The sequence below is a fragment of the Pempheris klunzingeri genome, chromosome 3 (genome assembly GCF_042242105.1).
Source record: "Pempheris klunzingeri isolate RE-2024b chromosome 3, fPemKlu1.hap1, whole genome shotgun sequence".
Classification (NCBI taxonomy): domain Eukaryota; kingdom Metazoa; phylum Chordata; class Actinopteri; order Acropomatiformes; family Pempheridae; genus Pempheris; species Pempheris klunzingeri.
In genome coordinates this window covers 27,581,654-27,602,767 of record NC_092014.1, presented here as the reverse complement: position 1 = coordinate 27,602,767, position 21,114 = coordinate 27,581,654, and the positions used below count along the sequence as shown (strand labels likewise).

Below are 21,114 nucleotides of genomic sequence, written 5' to 3'. Positions count from 1 at the left end.
AGGTCAGTTCATACTTCTAATGATCTTTGTGTAACTTCAGACGCTGTTAAAACGAGCCGACATTTGCTCTTATGATCCATCCAGGCCACCGTAATCCATTAATGAAACACTGGGGGCGTTTCTCAGTATGCGTTCTTGTCCGCACTTGTGTTCTTGTGGACTTGTGACACGTCGTCATTCGCAGCCCGAGTACTGTTCCAATTCAAAGTCCGCTTTATCCCGTTTTATCGAGTATGCATCTTATTTTTGCTTTCGAAAAACAACAACAGTGGTTAGTGTTATTGCATACATGTTTTGCACAGTTTAAAAAAGACTATTAAGACATATTAAACATTAGTGGTCATTAGCAGGAAAACCAATAACCATCCCTAAAAAATTTTTTAAGCTATGTTGTTTTGAAACTCAACAGTTTTTGATTTAGGTGACAATGCTGGGAAAACTCATGGAGTGTAAAAATGTATTTTGATTTGCTGCAACCGGCTGCCTTACCTGCTATATCCAATTCACTAACTTCATTAATATGAGTGGCCTTCATAATACAACGTTTAGCAAAACCTGGACTTGCAGAGACTATACCATAACACTCAGTTCATACACTGGAACATTCTTGTGATTTTAGTCAGTTTGTCTAGAACCAATCTAAGAACCTTTCGGAGAACTACTCCTGTGAATTGTCACAATCTTGACAGGTTGACTCAAATATTGACTGATCTGCTGCTACTTGAGGAAAGCATTTCCAGATTCTATCTGCCCTTCATGGAGATAAAAGGCGCTACGTTCACGGAGTAAACAACACACAATTTTCCGCAGAGGCTTAAGCTCTCACCCACAGCTATGGTAAATGTAGCATTACATGACTCCTCATACCATAGATGCCCAAGTCAGGCTGTTACTCTGTGTCTCTGATGATACCACATTACCCTTGCAATGGTGCATCTAGTGCTGAGCTCTTACTCAGCACTATGTGCACAGAGAAAACAGAGCCTTGAGAAACCAAAGCTTCTAGCAATGGGTGGATGATTAAAGGTGCATGTGGATAAGCAGACAGATTGACAGAAAAACAGACGAGTGAGCTGGCGATACACCTTCTGTGAAACAGCGAAGAGGATAATGACAGTGTGGAACATTAGTGGGCAATTCACAGCCAAGAAGATGGACAGACAGAGCAGCAAAGCAACAGATAACTGCATATAAGATAGCCAATTGGTCTGCCAGAAAAACCAGCACTCCTCTGGGAGAGTTTGAAGCTAAAGTAGGCACCTCTGCCTGTTGTGGCCCCGAATAGCAGCATGAGGTAACAGCTTGAAACTTTTCTACCTTGAAATCACGTCTGTCAACCTGTCTGTCACTGCTTTATGCCAAAGGACAGGGCGAAAGAGCTCACATTGATATCCTTTAATACAAATAAATGGTTTTCTCAGTTTTCACTCCCTTTTTTTTTGACAGGCTTACGTAAACAAAGGAGTTGGGTTCTGCAGTGGCTTAACAGGCCAATACCATGTCTTGAAGACCCAACCCAGCTGATTCCATACTTCTAATCTGAGATCCAAACCCAACTAAGCAACTGATGCTATATTTTTGCTTTATTAAATCCATTAGTAAGGCATTTGAAAATAACCTTTTTTTTTTTTTTAAACAAGCTTTACGCAACATAATGTCCCAAACCTGACAGACCCCAACAAAAGTGTTAGTTTGGTCCAAAGGTATGTTCTGACTGACGTGAATAAAGAATGGAAATACTGAAGCTTGCATCCATACTGTAAATCTGAATTTACTATCTTGAGGTGAGGTTAACAGTAGATGACAGAATTAACTGGAGGTCCTGATAAGTTTGGAAATCCATCGTAGTCTGACAGATACACTTCAAACAAACTTGCGCACGTTGCGAGGTAGCTACAGCTTATGTCTGCACCATCGTCTGCATATAAAGACTGATGACATGACAGATCCCCACAAGTGAAGCCAAAACAGCTTGATCCTGGAGACAGGCTGCAGTGGAGGTCTTAATCCCTGCTCCCTACATGCTAGCTGATTTCTGTCAGGTTAGGTAGCTCTTGTATGTTTGTATTCATTTTTCTCATACGTTGGGTTTAAATCAGTTTGACGCCTTAAAAAAGAGGTTTCATGTTTGTTAATTAAATTAATTAACCCATGACTGCGTTTACTTCCACTCGCTACTATGTAAACTCCAAATGATGTCACCAGCACAAGATGGCAGCCCGTATCTACGATATTTTGGTTATATTTTTGCACAGTGGGACGACAGTTTTGCAAAATGAGTATTGGCCAAACTGAACTTGTGGCCTGATGATCTCGTGAGATGAAAAGTCTAGACCTCACCGTAGGTGCCATCCCCTGAGGATGATAAACCTCTACAAACTTAGTTACAAAGTGTCCTATCAGTCCATCCAATTGTTGTTTTCCTATGGCTGTCATCACTAAGGTAGCCAGAAATTACAGTATAATTGACACTACTAAACAGAAAAAGGTACCATTAGTGGATTTTTGTTACATTTACATTGTAGGATGATAAGGCTTTATATATTAAGATTTTGCCACCAGGTTTCCCATGATGCTTTGCATGATGTTAACAGGAAGTATTTAGCTGCAAAGCTGCAGCATGACGTCATGTTACGTTAGCTACTAACAGTTCCAGATCACTATCTACTGGATTGCTTTTGACACTGACAAAAAAATAACGAATCTAATTATTGTGAGGCAAGGTGATAATTGAGGATGTTTATTCGCCATTGACATTAGAACCCATCAATTTGGAAAATAAGCTCTGCTGGTTACAGTAGAAAGTGTATGGCAAATATCTTCTGACTGGACAAATGTGTGACTTTTAATGCAAAAAAAAAACCAATCAAACGAGCCCACGCTCATCGGGATGTTGGGACAATCTTCCCTTTCTTTGTAAAGCACACTCTTGTCAAGTGTAGCTTTAAAAGTGGAACTTTGCCACCAAACCTGAAGGGCAGGGCTATGATGGAAAGGGACTGCAGATATGGAGGGAGAGAGGGAGGGAGGGAAGGATGGAAGGGTGTGATATAGCCTGCTACTCAGAAGATATACTGTCAGACCGCGCTGAGGGTTTCATAAATTCATCCTGAAACACTCGGCTCGGCCATTTGTCCAGTGTCTCAAGCAGTGCTGTTGGTGTTTTCAGTTCTCTGATGCAGTGAGTGACCTCATGTTGCACGCATGCAGTTCTCAACCTCCAAACCAGGATTAATCCAACCCCTCAGAGAATGTAAAAACTGTCTAGCAGCTGCCTATCAATGTGTAGTACACTCTGGAATTTATAATTGAAACTCTTTTAATAAGTGTCCACAGACATAATTCTAATCTATTTCAGAGAAAGAGAAGTTTTTGACGGAGTGTGTGTGTGTGTGTGTGTGTGTGTGTGTGTGTGTGTGTGTGTAAGTGTTTCAAGATGTGAACAGTGAACAGCTCAATCGTCCTCCTAGCATATCCGTAATCCATTTTCCTCAGTGAGCCATATCACTGTAATAGGACTGATTTCATTCTTGTGCCCTCATACAATGTAACCCTCCTCTCCCATGTTCTTTAATCCAACATGTGGACAGTCTGAATCACTGGCTCACCTACAGCTCCCATTGAGCCAACATCCTCACAACGGATGAAATCACAGCAGCGTGGCCAGAGCTGCATTTTTACACCCACACATGACCAGAGAGTCGCCTTTCAAAAGCCACGAGCGAGGCAGACAAGTTTCAGTCTGAATCAGCGTCCTTGAGAAACTATCATTTTTCCATTCTATGTAAGTTGTTATTTTCCTGAGATCTGCTGGGATTGGACCATTTTACTGGTCCATGTTGAAAGGTGCCGTGACAGTAAAAGTAAGTCATTGGCCTCTAAATCAAATAATCCTGTGACAGGGGCCTCTTAGTGGCTGATCAATAAGCCGATGATGTCATTGTCCAGTGGTCCCGGGTGTTGATGGTTTCTGATGAATGATACTGGACTCATCCAGGAGAGTTTGGCTGCTGCCAATGTATTTTCTCACCATTAAAATCAGCCTGTAATTTTCTCAAAGAGGTATTAAATGACAGGAATTGCCCGTGTGCCATGAATATTTCTGTATTTTCATGGATGTAAACATCAAGCGTGAAGCTCCCAGAAAACCTCACAATCCTTCAAACGAGGACTTATGGATTTAACAGCTGCATGGAGAGAAGGTGGAGGGACAAAAAAAAAAAAAACATCAGTTGATGTGAGTGATTGCTTCATTTGAAGTCACACGAGGCTTTCTGCAGTGTCTTTGCTGCATCTTTAAGATTTGCATGCTTTGGGGTTCTTCTGCACTTTCATGTGAAATTAGAATGGCTCCTTGATTGAGCTTTAGACCACTCAAAATAAATTAGATCTGACGGCTCAAATAAGTTGTTCAAAATGCCCAGGACAGTTTGAAATGCTAAATTTCAACTGAACAGAAATATTGCATCAACAAGATTTGAATTTTTCAGCACTTATTCTGGCTAACTTATCACTCTTTTCTATGTAAGTTTAAAAAGTTTCAAGTTTAAAAAAAACTAATAAGTGCCTCTGCCACAGTAATGTCAGTAATGTTAGACAAAACCCCTCTGCTCCAGTTCCAAGATGAACGTTATGTGCTGAGTATAAGTAAGACAGTGGCATGAAGTGGATTCTGATATTAGACTTATGGCCCATAGTCATGTTAACATACAGTAGATGTATTTACTTATGTGATGGGATGGAAGAGGCATGCTGCAAAGAGAAAAAGTGAAAGAAGTGCTCAGAGTTTAGGCTTTTTTTCTTTCTGTTTAAGACAAACTGTTTCAAAATAATCAGCTCACATCAAATTTAAATTCATTTGAGTTTTTGTTTTGCATGCTTGAGTCGACTCTTTTCAAGTAATCATTTCACAGAGCTTTGGAGCAAAGGCTTCCTATAAACTAAATTTAGAGACACCTCTACACGCTACATCAGATTAAACACAAAAAATGTTTGTGCGGCATGAAACTACGCCCACATGAACAGTTTTTTTTTCAGGTATTTCTCTTATCAGTTAGTATATGGAGATTAATGAGTGATTATTTACTGTATCTGTCACCCACAGTTGCTTTTAATCTTTATAAAACACTCCTTCAGCTCATTAAAGCAGCTGCCTGACAGATAAGTGTGTTGTATCTGTATCTGTATCTATTCCGAAACTTAAATTTAGACACAAGGATCCATTGCTACATCACTGGACAATCGGCAACAGGCTGCTGCAAAATAACCAAACAAGCAAACTCTGTGTATTGGGGTGTACGGGCTTCAATTCCAAATCAAAAATTGATCGAAATAAGCTTTCAGTTTTGATAACTGAAATCAAAAGCAGAATCCCCCCATTTTGTTTAGTTTTTCCAATGGTGCTTCTGTGCAAGTTGGAAGAAAAATGAAGCAACATGTCAAGAGACGATGCGCTGTAGCCTACCTGTACCCAGCACCTGCACTTTTGGAGGCACAGCATGGCTTCTGCTGAAGTCAAGACGATGCGGGCCGAGCTCGAATGGCGGTTACGTGACGCTTGATACCGTGTAGCCCACGTTTACATCACAAATCTAATTGACTCACAACCATGCAGTTGAAAGTCAAACTGAGTCATGGATTTGGAGAATCATGAATCTCTGTTCGCATCGAAGAGGTCAGTTTTAACTGTACAGTCGTCCCTCGCTATAACACGGTCCACCTTTCGCGGCATCGCTGTTTCACGGATTTTTTTTAGTGCAATTTTGCATGCTTTTCTTTTACAGTGTATGAACACGCATTGTGTTCTGCGTCCTGATTGGCTAAGGGACTGTAGACCAATGTCAATCAATCTCCTCCGTGCCGTGTCTCTGTACAGTACAGAATGCGTTCGGCTTGCCAAATTTACATAAATGTTCAATCGCTAGCAGTGTGACTTTTAAGTGCTGCCTGTTTGCAAGACAAACAAACAAGTCAAACAAGAGATAAATGTGAGAAAATGTTAATGCCTGTCTGAGAAAAGTGTCTAAACTGTATGGTGAGGGGTTTTACAGCCTTAAAATATATATAGTAATTGTAAAAAATAATGCTGACTACTTATTATTTAGAACGTAAACCCCCGCAATAAACTAGGGACCACTGTATTCTGTCGGACCTCAGCATGTGTCTAACCTTTTATGTACTATCATGTGTCTTTCTTTTCTTTCACTTCAATGTGATATCATACAGCATATTACTGAAAAGTCAAAAGTATGTGGTCACCTGAACATTACATTCCATTATTGCCGAACATTCCAACAGTGGGTAATAACATGGTGCTATACCAGCCGTTACCTGTCTTGGGAGGCTCTCCATCACATTTTGGAACAGGTTTTTACTGCCGTTCAGCTAAAAGAGCATTAATGAGGTCCACAAACAATGTTAGGAGATGATACCTGGTTTGCACTTGGCATTGTAATTCATCCCAGCTCATAACAGTGAACTTCAACCCATGAAGTTGAGAAAACCATTTATCTAAGTAAGTCTAATGAAGGGACTGTCTAAGATATTATATATTGTAGCATTACATTTTCCCTGGACACATGTATGTGCACTCTGGGAAGTCATGTGAACCCTTGATTTTCATTTTCACTTTGATGCTCTTACTTTCCTTGCAAATAAATTTGAGAGGGATATACCAAGGTGTGTTCAGTTGGTTTAATCAACACATCATTTCTCCAAAAACATGGATTTTTGTGTGTTACGTTCTACCTTAAAACGAACATTTACAAATCTTTCTACCTTTTTTTTTTTTTTAACTTCAGGTAAATGCTCGATATCCTTGATAGCTCTGGTTTCAGGACGTGTTCAAGACACCACACGCTGACCGTGATGGTGTGGCCCCTGTACTCCCGCCGGGCTTTATGTTTGGCTGTGTCGTCGGCAAAAGAGACTTCATTACATCAGTGCTCTTTCCCCTCTCACTCTGAATTCTCGAGGGGGGACCTTTAATTGCAGCAAGTAATTCATCAAGTGTTCATTAGACCTTTCTGATTAAATTTCAGGTCAACTGACTACGGAGCTACGTACCAGAAGTTGAATGACAAAGTAGGAGCAAAGACAATACTCAGCTATTTGTATGTGAGCCCCAACAACAAGAGAAAGGTAACGTCCTTCTTTTTCTTCATTTCCTTTCAATGTAATAATTGTCGTGCTTGTGTGACTTCCTTTTGTTTCCTCTTCACTATTGGTCTGACACAGTGTGCAAAGTCAAATATGGGCAGACATGTTGATGTCTGACTTATCGTTCTCTGTTTGTTGTCTGTGTCGCTTTCGACGTCCTCAGTAAGATGCACTGAACAGTAATTCATTTATTAGTCCATCTAGATAGATAGCTGGCAGCAAGGACAATATTCTCCGCTTTCTAAAATGAATTGCTTGGCTGTAGTTCCGTAGCTCTTTCCGAAACTAAATCAATTAAAAAGCCAGGTGAAAAGGGGAAAGGGTGACTTCATATTTACAGCCATTCCTTCAGGCAGTAATTGTGCAGTTTTTCTGAGTTTGGGTCAGTTGGTTGGTTATATCCATCCGTCTCTGCGTCACCTCTCTGCCTCTACATGACTCTAATCAGGAAGGGTCATTTTCACAGAGTTAATTATTGTCTAATAATGAGGATAAAATGCAGCCCCGTCTCGGTTCAGAATCCCAGCCGCCCCCCCTCCTGATCAGTCAGGTGGCCCAGCCGTGACTGGGACATCCCTGACGCTAACTAAAGGTGTTGAGCCTGCCCACAAGACAGAGATAGTGGGAGGAACTTGAACATAAGAAAGGGCCACTACACGGGCGGGCTGGCATGTCCATGTGTTGTTATCAGGGGAGGCTTAAGAGGCTGTCTTACTCCACATGAGACGGAATAGAGTTACACAGCATGGAGTTACTCTGTGAGGAGTATAGAGATGAATAAGCATTTTTCAACATCGATACCTTTGGTGCTGACACACAGGTCTCCCACATGTGATTTGGGCCATACTGTTGTTGTTGTTGTCATTTCATTTTAAGTTTTTATCACAAGTATTGTACTTGAAAATGGAACAGAAGACAGTCACCAAATCAGCAGCTGCAGCAGATAACAGTCAGCTGCTGGTGTGTGTGCGTATGCAGGAGGGCAGAGCTGCAGAGAACATCATGTCCACAGAGGTGACACTCTGTTCATGTGTCGACTGCGTAGGCCTACATTCAGTGGTGGGGTGTCAGGGGGTGCTGGGGGTGTGGTTGCACCTGGGCAGGGGCTTGTAGTTAATGAACTGCATAAAAGAAGAAGAAATCAAATTCAGGATGGCATCATTTCATCATTTGTTTCCAAAAAGGTTGCATCTACCTTAATCACTGATTCAATACATGACTAGGCTAGTAGGCTAGTAGGCTAGCAGGTGACTCTACATGACCCAAATCACACACCTTACTTTCTTTTAAGTAACAATACTAGGACTTGAGTATAATCTAGTAGTAGCGTTGATGCATGTCATGAAACAAGCAACTCTCCCCAGATTACTATATGACACATAATTAGTATTCCAGAAGTTGTCAAATGAAAAGGGTAGATCTAACCATGTCAGGGTTTGTTTCTCTTGACGCTGTTAGATGATAAATGTCCATCCTTCCACCATTTTCTGACGCTTATCAAAGGCTGGTCAACTTTCAAAAAGCTTGACAACATGTAATGGAGTGCATTGGTGGCGGGGTGTTGCTTCAGGTACTTATGAGACAATTAAATATGATCCATGAGGTCCAGTTTGAATAATGGATACATGGGCTTGAGGGCTTATCAAATGGTTGTTCAAAACGTTACTCCCAGTGGTTTATAAAACATTCAAAGTAATAGACCACTAATGTGAGCTTGCATGTATTGGATTGGCCATGGAGTCCTACACACAGCCTCAGCTGAGCCCTCTGAATTTTACTACGCATCTTTTTCATAAATTTTTCCATGGTCTGTGTATCGAATTTCCTCAAATATTGATCAGTGCTTTTATGTATCACAACTGCAGAAACTACCAGGCGTTTATTTGAAGGAGACTTGTATTAGAGACACATCTTTATTCATCAAACACTGGACTTCCTCCCTGGAGACCGGGTATCGTGTCCTGAAAGTGAAACTAAACTTACATGACTAACATTTTCATTTTAACCCAAACTATCGTCGTATCCAAACCATAACCAAGTGGTTTTTGGTGCCTAACCAAACTGCGTTTCTTTCAAAACACTAACCCTGTGTTTCCATGATGACAAAGGCCTGGTATGCAGGTATGCCAGGGGCCGATGTGACTCATACAGATGCCAGTATTTGGCGACCGGAGTGTGAGAACCATTTGAAATGAAAGGATAGCGGCTACAGCTGCTCTGAGCATCTAATATTGCTGAAGAAGGGTGCCCTGCGCATTAATATGGGATGCTAAAGGCGACGACAAGGCAGGGGCATTTGATGTCCTTGAAATTGGACTATAACACCTGGTCAGTAATTCAGAACAAAAAGGTGTTGAATTTATTACAATAAACTGATGAAAATGTCCACTATGCTTAGTTAGCATTCACATATTAGGACAGGCAACTGCTGTTTTTGCCCCCAGTCTGTATTTGTGACAGGCCTTTATTTGTCTGTGTCGACCACACCCCTAGAAATGAATTGAGACCTGGCTTTTATTTGAGGAAATACGCATTACCGCAACAGGGAAAACGAACGGGCCTGCCTCGAGACTAAACAATAAAAAGGACTCTTTCTTAACGCTGAAGTGAGTTGGGACACAAACGTTTTTAATGTAATGTTAAAGAACCAGTTCGATATTTTTTCTCTGCTGATTTTAGTTTGATGAGATTACAGAGGCAAAGTCTTCATCTGCAGACCTAAAACAAATTAGAGGCACCAAACGGTGAGTGAACTGACTTTTCTGTGGATTAATTCACTCAGGTTCCAAAACAGCCGTGGTGCATTAAGGGTTTTTTGAAGAATAATGTTTAATATTTTGTCCATATCCTTTTTTTTGGTTCATATAAGGTGTTCGTGGTTCCAAACATTTCATTCCTCTTGTCTGGTTGACAGTGATTTTTATTTTATTTTTTTTTACATTTTTGATTGTCCATCCATTAGTTAAACCCACTTATCCTTTAGAGGGTTCTGAGGGGACTGGAGCCAGTCTCAGCCTACAGCATTTCAGTTTAATTTGCCATTTTGTCCAAGTATGAAGCCTCTGTAACATGCTTTTAAATCACATCCATTAAATTGAACTGAGGCGTGAGAGAGGCAGACTGAGGTAGAAATTTCCTTTTTCACCATCTTTTGTTGCCATAGCTTGTAGATTACATTAACAGTGCGTTCTCTGTCGGGCATTGGCAAAGCCACTGTATAGATTTTGTGGCTCTTCTAATGAGGCAGCAATGCAAAGGAGAAACGCCAACTAGCTCAGCAACACCAGGCCTCAGTTTAAACCCGCGGAGCGACGAGCAGATGAAGACTTGCAAACAACTCGATGGGTTGTTAATATCTTTTCTCACACACAGGGACGCAGAGAAACACTTCGACACATTCCCACATATACACAGGGATGCAAACAAAACATCGGAAAACACGTCTCAGCCTCTCAGAGAACACATACACATCGTGAGCGCCTGTGTCTGTCCATCTCCTGTCACCCTCACTTCCATTCACACACAGGCATGCATTCAAATTATCTCTGCCTTTAACACTCTCTCTATCTCACACTCGTACCATCCCCATGTTGCCTAAGGATGGCATTTGCAATGCTTTAGAGTCCATAGCTACATCAGCAGCCCCATGAGGCTATAATGGTTGCGTGCCAGTGAAAAAAAATTAATTGTTGGATGGCTGAAAAATACAGAGACAACTTGGCTGTTCTTAGGTCCATATGGCATAGTCTTGTGAAAAATGTAATGGTGGCTCGAGAATGCCAGGAAAAGAAGGGTTTTTACCTAAATCAAAAAGGGTAATCCTCTGAACTATGCCCAGTTCATTACATCTCACACTCAGCTCTGATCTGTTAAATTTATATTAATGTTCGGCTGATCCTGACAAGCTGAGCCTAAAAAACACTGAATGAAGATCTGGGGTGATTGAGAGCTTAATGGTAATTATCAGTTTCCAACTTATACAAAAGTATTACATGAAGTCATATTTCAGTTTGTATCCAAATTGGCACTTACACATGGATTCATCAAGTCAGCTGAAGCATTATGGTCGCGGGGAATGAAGGTATCCGGTCATCAGCGGAAGTGTTGGACAAGGACTTTTGAAACTGCAATGCTACGTGCAAAATCAGGAGATATGTGATGCGTGGACAGTGAATTTTTGCAAGAAATCTGATGGCAATCCACCCAGCAGTTGAAATATTTCAATTTGGATCAAAGCAGACGGACAGACAGACAGACAGAGCAGCGTTGTCACCCATGTTACTTGTGTGACTAAAATTAAATTCAAGTAAAAATAATTCTGAGAAGTAGACCCGGGAACAAACATGGTTGGAGGAACTTTCTCACTCTCAAACACACACAAACAAAATCTGCTCTTCCCACCATCCTGCAGTTAATTCCAACCACACACACGCATGGTTGTAAGGGAGGGTGGCAGAGACTGCAGGTTTGTCACTCTCTCTGTCACCCCCGGCATGGCGCCATGTGACTGCTGCTGGTGGCAGACAAAAACCCCTCTCTTCACCCAGTAGTGGAAGTAAATCAGGTCTCTGTGGCTGCAGGGGATAGAGGGAGTAAAGCACTGGAGGAGGGAGAGGGAGGGAGAGAGAAGAGGCAGACAGAGCAGGAGATTCGGGGGGGGTGGGGTGGGGGGGACAACAAATTAACGGAGCGCAAGTGAGCCTAGGAGAGTGAAGAGGGGAGGAAAATAAAAAGAGTGACAGAGCAAAAAAAAACCAGAGAGATGGCCCAGGGGTCACCCATGGAGAAAACAGACTGACAACACAGCAATTACACCAATTTTCAAATCGTGGCTTCATACTGAGCCTGTACATGTGAGAACACATCTCGAGTACACATTAGGGGAAATGATTTGGGGTTTTAGCTTGAGAGCACATTATCACAGTGAATGGCTGGGGATGGTGAGTGTTGGTTAAAAAAAAAAAAAGAATGACAGATTGCAGTCTCATACAAATGAGTAATGCCTCTAATGGTTTAAAAACAAAGAGGACGCGCGTGAGTGGCAGATGGATCTATTTTCTACTACTTTACACTGTGAGTTCTGTTTAAGGGATACATAACTGTTTTTTTTCTCATGAATGTGTTTGACTGAAACAACAATCTCTGGGCTCAAGTGTTTTCATGGCAGGGGCCTCAATGGTGTTTGTGTGTGTGTGCGTCTTGCCTGCTTTTTTCTGTGTGTGTGTGTGTGTGTGTGTGTGTGTGGATGCATGTGTTTGCATGCATAGCGTTCAAAAACAATTACGGCCCTTGTGTGGCTCAGACGGCAACAACGCGCAGGTGGGTGGAATATGAATTCACCTCAGATGAGACCTCACCCACTGTCAAGCTTCAAAGACTTTTGTTTATTGTCTCACTTTTTTTGGGGATACAAGATCAGACTCAGAAGTCAACTTTAGTATTTCCCATCCTTGAACTGTCCTCCAAATGGTAAGGACTAAAAAAAAAAAGACAGTATTGAACAAAAGACAAACAGAATTCATTACAACTATCTGAGGAAAAAAAAGGGCGATCACAGAATAACAGTATGATGCAAACTCGCGGAGGAACGGCACAAGGGAAGGTTAGGCTCCATATATAGTCATTAAATGCGAGAGCAGCAGAACACTGTGATGACAGTATCACCACAATCTCTTCTCAGGTCATGTGTTTTCAATTTAAATTTTTTGACAGGTTAAAAATATTGCCTTTTCTTTGACATTTCCCTCCATTGATGATAAAGGAAATACTGTCATCACAGATAACTATGTTTAACCCTCATCCCACCAACACATTTATCATACAAGGACTACCGACTCCGGGACCCTGAGAATAATCTACTGTAAAATACACCATCATACAAAAAAGTATGAACTTATTTCCTCACAAAACATCATTGTTTATGCAATAAACCTCTCCGGTCCTCCAGGACCCCAATGCATTGGCGCTTTTAAGAGCATTAATTAAAACAGAAAAAGTCATTAGGAACAAACTGATTGAACGTCAGGAAAAACTGGAACAATATGACAAAACAGTACAGGCTCCCTCTGGGGTCTGCAGGTTAAATACATAGGGCTGCTTGCTCTCAGCCAATTAGTCTGAAAATGGGTCATTGGGTCACGGACAAGCAAAAATTATCAAGTTGAACAGTCATGTTAATGGTCTTGGCAAACTAACAGCAATATCATACTATAGAAATTGGAGTAAATAAATCATAAAAAGAAACTAATTAGAAAAAGAAACAATGAGCTGAAAGGAGAAAATACTGCTGTAAAGTCAATTTAGTTTTATATTACTTTTGTTTGTTGTGCGTTGAAGCTGGTTTCCTGGCACTGGGTAAAGACGAGCTTGTCGCGGCTCCCTGAAGCTGGACGAGCCAGTTAAGCTACTTTCAGCTACTTTCTTAAATCACTCCATGGAGCGTAGATGCGGAGCCGTCTCCTCCGAGGTTCTGGCGGTTTCCTCAGGCGCTGGGTGCAAAAGAGGCGCTGCCATTTCCAACCGTCTGACTGCGTGACGCAAACTCAAAGTTTTGCCGAAGTCTGCTTGTAGATGCATGTGATTGTTTCGCACGCAGTGGAGGTAGTCTGCTTTGCTCAAGGGCAGACTTTGTTCTACTTAAAGTTATTATCTTGAAGACTTCTGGTTCGTTTGGCAACAGAGAACACAGTTTAATATTGAAAATCTGGAGGCAGCAAACTCTCCGAACGGAAAGAAGTTAGTCAATGACTGGCACATTTTCCATAATGCTATGAGCAAATGCCATCTGATTTCGAGCTGTGCATTGCAGTAGCAGTTTACAGCAAGATGCACTGAAGTTTGTTAGCTTATTGAGGAACTGCAGGTTTGTAGGTCGTCTAGCAGCTTCTTGTGGCCGCTCCAACTGATTCATTGTCCAAAAAAAAACGTTGCTTTGTTTCACGGAAAGATTTAATTTTAAAAAGTTGTGAATAGCACTTGCCGCGGGTAACAAAAACGTTGCGTTTCCGGTGCCTTCCTCAAAATAAAAGCCATCCAGTGTTTTCCCCTGGTGGAACACTGGTAATGTAGAGCAACAGCAGGAGGTTCCATTAGCATTAGTGTCAACTCATTAACTTATTAGTGTTAACACATTAGTATTAAAATACCGCTCTGATGCAGTGTTGGGAGAGTGGAGAGAATATAATATTAACTCAATAAAATGATGCTGGCTTTGAGCATCATGTCCTGTGAATCCTTCACGCTCAGGTGGGCGATCTGAATCCTGTGGCGGACTGGTGGGCTCAGCCACCAACAACGAAAATGACAACGGAGGCTTAAACAGACATAAAAATGTATGCAAAATGAAAAAAATGTAAAAATATATTCATAATTGAATCAATTGTCACATGATCAAATTTACAGTGATTAACGTACATCATTTTGACATTAGGATAATAACAAGCCAAGCCCAATGCATAATGAATAGTTCAACCTTAACTAAACTGAGCTAAACAGTTGCTAAGTGAATGCAGATACAGTACACTTAAAGACTGAAGGGGAACAATATGAAACTTTGATTGTGGATTTCTACTGTAAGTTAGATGTTGGCAGCCTCACGCTGCTGATAAATATGTCTGATGAATTTTGGCAGTGTTTGTTCAAATGCTTTTAAGGGTAGTAAATGTCAAATCTGTATTATTTTGGCAACAGCTTCATAGTTCAGGTGAGACAACCAAGGAGGACAGACACCTTTGTTGAAAGGCAGCATTTTGAAATGATGCAGAGTTTATAATCAGTTTATGAAATCCAGGTTCTGTACTCTGACAAGTGATTGTATGTAATAATGAATGGATAATCATTGTCGCATCTCAGGCTTCACAATGAAACCTTCTCTGGATGTCAATGAGTGATATGTTTTAAAAGATGCTCGTGCGTGACGCTGCATGCATCTGAAAAATGATTTCCCAGAATTCTCCATCAGATCAGCTAACAGATCAGTAGACTGTTATTCAGCTAAGATGCGTTAATTGGGGATGTACTGCGACTTCACTGACAGCAAAAAAAAAAAAAGTCCCATTGAGACTTCAGACGTCGAGATAAGATTTAGAGATAATCTGTGGAAAAATCATGGAGCTGTTCCTGATTAAACAGGTCAAGTATCATTACGACACGTGCCTTGGACTTAAACCAGACATACCTGGAGCAATAGCACCTGGTGCGCTGCTATCAGCACACTCTCTGACTGCACCAAGCGGTGGGAGAAAAGCAAGGCGAAGTGCCTTCTTGTCCACTGGCTTTTTGAGAACACAGTGCATGCCAAATGAATCAGTGCAAATCAGCCATGCTTTGCCGGCTGGAATGCCGTGCACACAGCGGTGGTAATGCAGCCGAGAACAAGCTAACGGATGATGGTTTTGTTTGAGGTGGTGGGTGGTGGTGGTGGTGGTGCTGGGGAGGGGGACGCAACATCTGTCAGCCCTTAGGCACAATCTCCAAATGGCTGCGACGAGTGGAGACGCGAGTGCCCCGGAGCCCGCGAGAAGACACTGCGACAGAGGAGGGGAGACGCGCTGACAGACGCAAATGCAGATGGACAAAGAGATGGAGGGAGATGGAGGCAGGTTGACAGTGAGTGCGAGACACAGAAATAGAGGAGGGAGGGGAAAGCAGAAGTTGTAATGAAGATGGGATGGGTAAATCTAGGTGAGCCGAGGGATTCCATCTATATTCTTTTACTTTCCCTTTACGGGGCAATGCCCACTTTCTCAGCACGGGAGTAGAAACTATATAATTCAGCGCCCAGGATGGGGGACCTGAATTCTCGTCGAAAAGCATTAGATGCGTTCCAATATAAAGTGTGCACCGAATGGCATATGCTGTTATGTTATTTATTAATGTTTAGCGTGAAGAATTCATTATTCCTGTAGCTCAACACAGATCAAGATGTCTAAAGTGGGAATCCTGCTGGTTAATTATCTAAATGCATCTTGTTTGTCTTGTCTCTGTTCATTCATACTTAATGAATCTGTAAGCTCTGTGTTTTCATACACAAGCCCGCATGCCTTCCAACTTATGTACCGCCATAAGCGGGCGGCCAGCTCACTAGCCGAGATAGAAAACCCAATTATACTGAAAGGCAGAAACTGACATGTTGCTGTTTGTCAGGTCTGGCAGGGGTTTGAGTAAGCTTAAATGTCAGGCAGTGTTCAATTAGCCTGAGCTTAAATGCCTCAGATCAAGAGACAGGAGTTGCGTTTAATAAGACGGATCAAACAGCTGAAAGCACCTGGTCGATGCAGTGGACGAGGCAGCGGGGGGAAAAAGAAGTCATAATTATGAATATGTGTATTAACTCGTTTTGCTTTCATGTCCTGCACTTAGAGTCCTCTAACTCGCCGGAGTTTGATAGCTGGTGTTTGTCATGAATATGCATGGCAAAGAGTAGCAAGCGTGATTTGATTCTCTACGTGCTGTCAATGCAGACACTTTGCTAAGTTAACATGGTTCCACATGGACACGCAGAGGCTTCTTGCACTTGAGGGGTACAGTTAACTGATTAATAACGCTGCCAGTCTCCCCCCTTGTGTCTATTTGCATTAGTTTTGCAATTGTTAACAGTTTTATTCAGTGACAGCTGACAGTAAATGGTTATCTACAGGTGTCTGTGCCGTTAAGAGACGTGAGTGACATGAAACATTTCATGCTAGCATTGACGCACAGTGCTGGGCATACTATGTCAATGGTGGATTAAGAGGTACAATTAAAAAAAAGAACTTTGGTTTCACATGATAAAAGGAAGGTAGCGGCGTTAAAATCCTTTTTTAGGTCAATTGCAGACTTTTACCTCGTACATTTGTTAATCTTACTGACTTCCAGTGAGTCTGAACTGAAAGGTAAGATGAAGCTGAGGCTTAAAGATGACCTTGTTTGAATAAACGGTGTGTACGAAGGCTTGACATGTCTCTAACAACATGTTTCTTGTATCTGAAAATAGAACACGTATGCATTATGTACTATAAATGTAGCGCTGTTTAAGCACATGAATGCAGCATGCCACATTCACTCAAATCTTTTTGTGTCTTGCTGATTCTTAGTTTTGGCATTTTATGTCAGTGTGAAATAGCCCTTTAATCAGCATCCGTTTTATTTGCCAGTCAAGCATACAAAGAATGTGTTTTGTTGTTTGCTCCCAAAAAATACAACAAAGAGGGGAAAAAAATAGATCTAAATAAGGTAATAAAATGATGAAATAAACAAAGTGATATTAAAATTAAGCTGGAATTTTAGGATTTATTTATAGAATTGATTAGCAGGCTAGTTTTGAAATAAGAATGCTGAAATGAAATACTGACTTTACAAAGGAAAAATAGACTACGCTGAGGTCAAAGAAATGACGTGTATGAAACATAAAATGGGGCATGAAATAATTCAATTATAAAGTTCTCAAATCCAGTTTGAGGAAATATATTAAAAGTGTCAAATGCAAGGCTTAAATGAGGGATGTGAAGAGTGGAGTCCAGTTTTATAACCCCTTCTCCATCCCTGTAAAAAGCCTTTTCTTAACAGAGATGGAGATGCTTGGATTCAGGTTGCCGCTAACCAACAAGCAATTTGAAAAGGAATGGAGCCCACTGGCAGAAAGCATTATGCTATCCATGACAGACAAAAGAAAAGAAAGGATTTTTCAGAATCGAAGGTGAAATAATTAAAATGGACGGTCTTCACGTTCAGAAATATTCACAATATCATTGAAAGAAAGGGGCGACAGTGAGGAACATAGAAACAGTGGATAAGCCCATGGGTAATGAAACCGCTTCCACCATTAACAACTGAAAAAAAAAAAAACTGGATCTTTCCAAAGTGAAGGAGCAAGAAGTTAAAATGGATGGTTATAGCGTTAACTTATCGTATCGTTGGACAGGAGATTAAAGCAAGTGTAAAAAATTGTGATTAAATGAGAAGCAATAATGAAGCTAGTGTGCTCTTGAGTAACAAAAAAAAAAAAAAGAGATGCAGGCACTAAACATATTGCCGTTGAAACGCATTAGTTAAGAAAGTTGTGCCAAGTGACACAAAAAAAAAAAGGTCCACAGGCGGGAATCTGGACTATTGGTTGAACTGCTATGATTCTGGGTCACGCCGTTTCAAATTGGCTTCAATTTTGTCTGAAAGCACAGGAAGAAGACGTCTGCGGTTCCACCTTTCCTTCTTACAGACAGTCCTGACTCACAAAGCTGCTGGGAGGTCTTTGTGTTTTGGACATAATCGTATATCGTTTTTGATGGGTTTTTTTCTTGATTGACAACTGAAGTCAACTGAACAGCTTTAGTTTTTGTAGATATCCAACTTGGATATTCTATAGACCTTCTATAGATAATGGCGTCTAACCTGGAAATATTTTCAGCACCTTAGTGAATCTCCTCTGGCCCACATTGCATTGGGGCGACGGTAAAAATCTCAGAGGCAAGTATGCCAAAACCTGAACACGTGAAAATGAAAGTGGCTGCATGGCTACACACCACAGGGGGAAGTGAGGAAATGTGTTTGTGTGGGTGAACTGATCCTGAAGTTTTCACTGGGTTCTTGCCTTGTTACACTTTTTGGCCAAGGGGTTGGCAGTGACAACAGGAGATGTTGAGACCTTTAGCCGCCCCAGCTCATCTTTACGACTGACATTTATCAACCTCTCGTGAATACTTTACTCTCTCCTGGCGAGACCTACCCCCCCCTTTTTTCTGCCCTTTGGCTTCAATTATGAGACTCAGTACCTCTGGCTTACTGTAAGCGCAACCTGGAGCAAACCTTTCCTTTTCCCCCAGCCTCTGCTGATATGGATGTGAATTAATCCACAGTTGCTTCTTCCTGTGGCTTAGAGGGGCATTTATTCAAATAACTCAGAGAATTCTGTTCGTTTTATAGTGCACACATTGTGCTTCTTCGCACTCACAGAGCTGATAAATAAACTGAAAGAAGTTTTCAAAAGTGATCTGTACTTCCTTTCCTTTCACTTTGGCAAACATCGACACATTGAAATATTTGAATCGGAGAAGACGCATTGAAGACATGTATAGTGGTTCTAAAAAGGCAGGTCAAAGGATTCTTTCGAGGTGAAAAGCGTTGGAAATGGAAATATACGCAGGACAGTATGTTTCAACAGGAGTTCTCAGACACACAGTGTCTCAAAAGCCGACAAGAGAGGAGAAACCACTTCTCATTTTAAAAGGATAAATGTGAACTGGCCCTGATCTCCCAAATCTCCTCATTGTGCCAGCTTAGTTGTGTTCTGTCATGTAAAATTGATTTCAAATACAAGATCGTGGGTTCCTGCTGGCTCTTTCAAGCCCAGCTCAAAACTGTAACCTCGGGTGGATCATTGCTCCTGTTTTGTGTTCAGAAATCGAAACTAAACAGGAAATTGAATGAGATCAGTTCATTAACCTGTATGAAATCATTTCCAACCGAGTGCCTGTCACTCTAAAGCCACTAGTACCTGATACTTGCTCATGTGAGGATTCTCGAATCGTCGGGTTTCTCTCTCCTGTTTAAAGAGTTTGGTCTGGACCTGCTCTTTCTGGAAAAGCGTCTTGAGATAACAGTTGTTACGAATTGGTGCTGTATAAATAAAGATTGATTGGCTGATTGATTGATAAATTGACTTGCCCCACAGAGAATAAATCTTTAGCTCTTTTCTTTGTTCCCCTTTTTTGAATGCTTTTCCAATCTGAACCCACTTAAGGTCTGACAGCGGAAAAAAAAAATCTATTTATTGCAGGGTATTGCGAGAAATTAGGCATAGATTTATAGAGAGGAGTCACAATCCAATTACTGAGTGACTGTGTGAAATGGAAAATATGGAGCTAATTTCATTAATATTCTATCTCTCAGTATTTACGGTTCTGCGGCGGTGGAATTAACTCAAGTATTCCTTACACATATCTTAAATGTCCTCCAGCCGGCACATATACGCTTCATTAACCTTTGTCATTTTCAACCTTTTTGGCCTCGTAATTTTCTCTCATGCACAGACAAGCATGCACTCAAGCCCACACACACACACACACACACACACACACACACACACACAGTCTACTCTTCTACAGAGTAAAATGTTATTCTCTCTCTACTAGTGTGCAAGTGTGGGTTCTTCACTTATCCAGTGCTGATAAGAAAAGTTTAATGGCTAGCTAAGTTCCAAATAAGTCCCAATGCTTTCAATTCAAGTTTTTTTTTTTTTATTCATTTACATTTTTTATAGTCATACATTACTATGGCTGCTGTATTTCTATAAAAGGTTCTTCTATTGGACTCCAAGTCATTTGGTTTACAATGCTCCGGTCCAACTCTACAAAAACAGGCATTTTCAGGTTCATTAAATCAATGAATGTAAAATGAATGTTAATTATGAATGAAGCATTGATATGACTGGTTAGCATGTGATGTCTGAAGGCGGTACAGTATGGAGCTGTTCAAGTTCAAAGTTAAAAGCTGAGTATTTACACAGGGATTTTTTGCAGCTGTGACAACCCATTATGCGTTCATGGCACAAAACACCATTAGATGCAAACAGCAACAGCAAGAGTGGATAAAATTTAAAAAAAATCATGGTCCAGACATTTCAATCACAGGTCGCTGTCTTTATCAGACTACAGGTGGCTGTTAAATGGTAAAAGCTAGAAAGTGGTCTGTAAATTAACATTGTTTTGTCAGTCTATTATTTTCTAGATCAAGAATGAACCTTAATGTTCAAAACTGGGATAACTGTTGTATCTCTTACTCCTCTTACAAGCCGAATAATCCTCTCTTTTAGGCACTTGAGAGCAAAATGGGTGCACAAGCAGACTTAAAGTGTGATAGCTAATGTGTTAGTGAACAACTGCTTACTCAAACATCATCCCTGTGTTGGGCTAACAAAGGGCTCCCTCTCTGAGTTCAGTTTCCCAATATAAGCAAAGTTCCCCCACTGCTTCTCCTTTCTCC

At 41.1% G+C, this 21,114-nt stretch overlaps 1 protein-coding gene across 1 annotated transcript in view; it reads left to right on the top strand.

Annotated features, from left to right (window-relative positions):
• The window catches only part of sorcs1 (sortilin-related VPS10 domain containing receptor 1), a 138,152-nt gene that overhangs the window by 67,986 nt on the left and 49,052 nt on the right, over nucleotides 1-21,114 (top strand). The window contains exon 3 of the mRNA XM_070828542.1: nucleotides 7,041-7,140. Within this exon, the coding sequence (XP_070684643.1) occupies nucleotides 7,041-7,140 (100 nt within the window). The remainder of the gene's footprint in view (nucleotides 1-7,040; nucleotides 7,141-21,114) is intronic.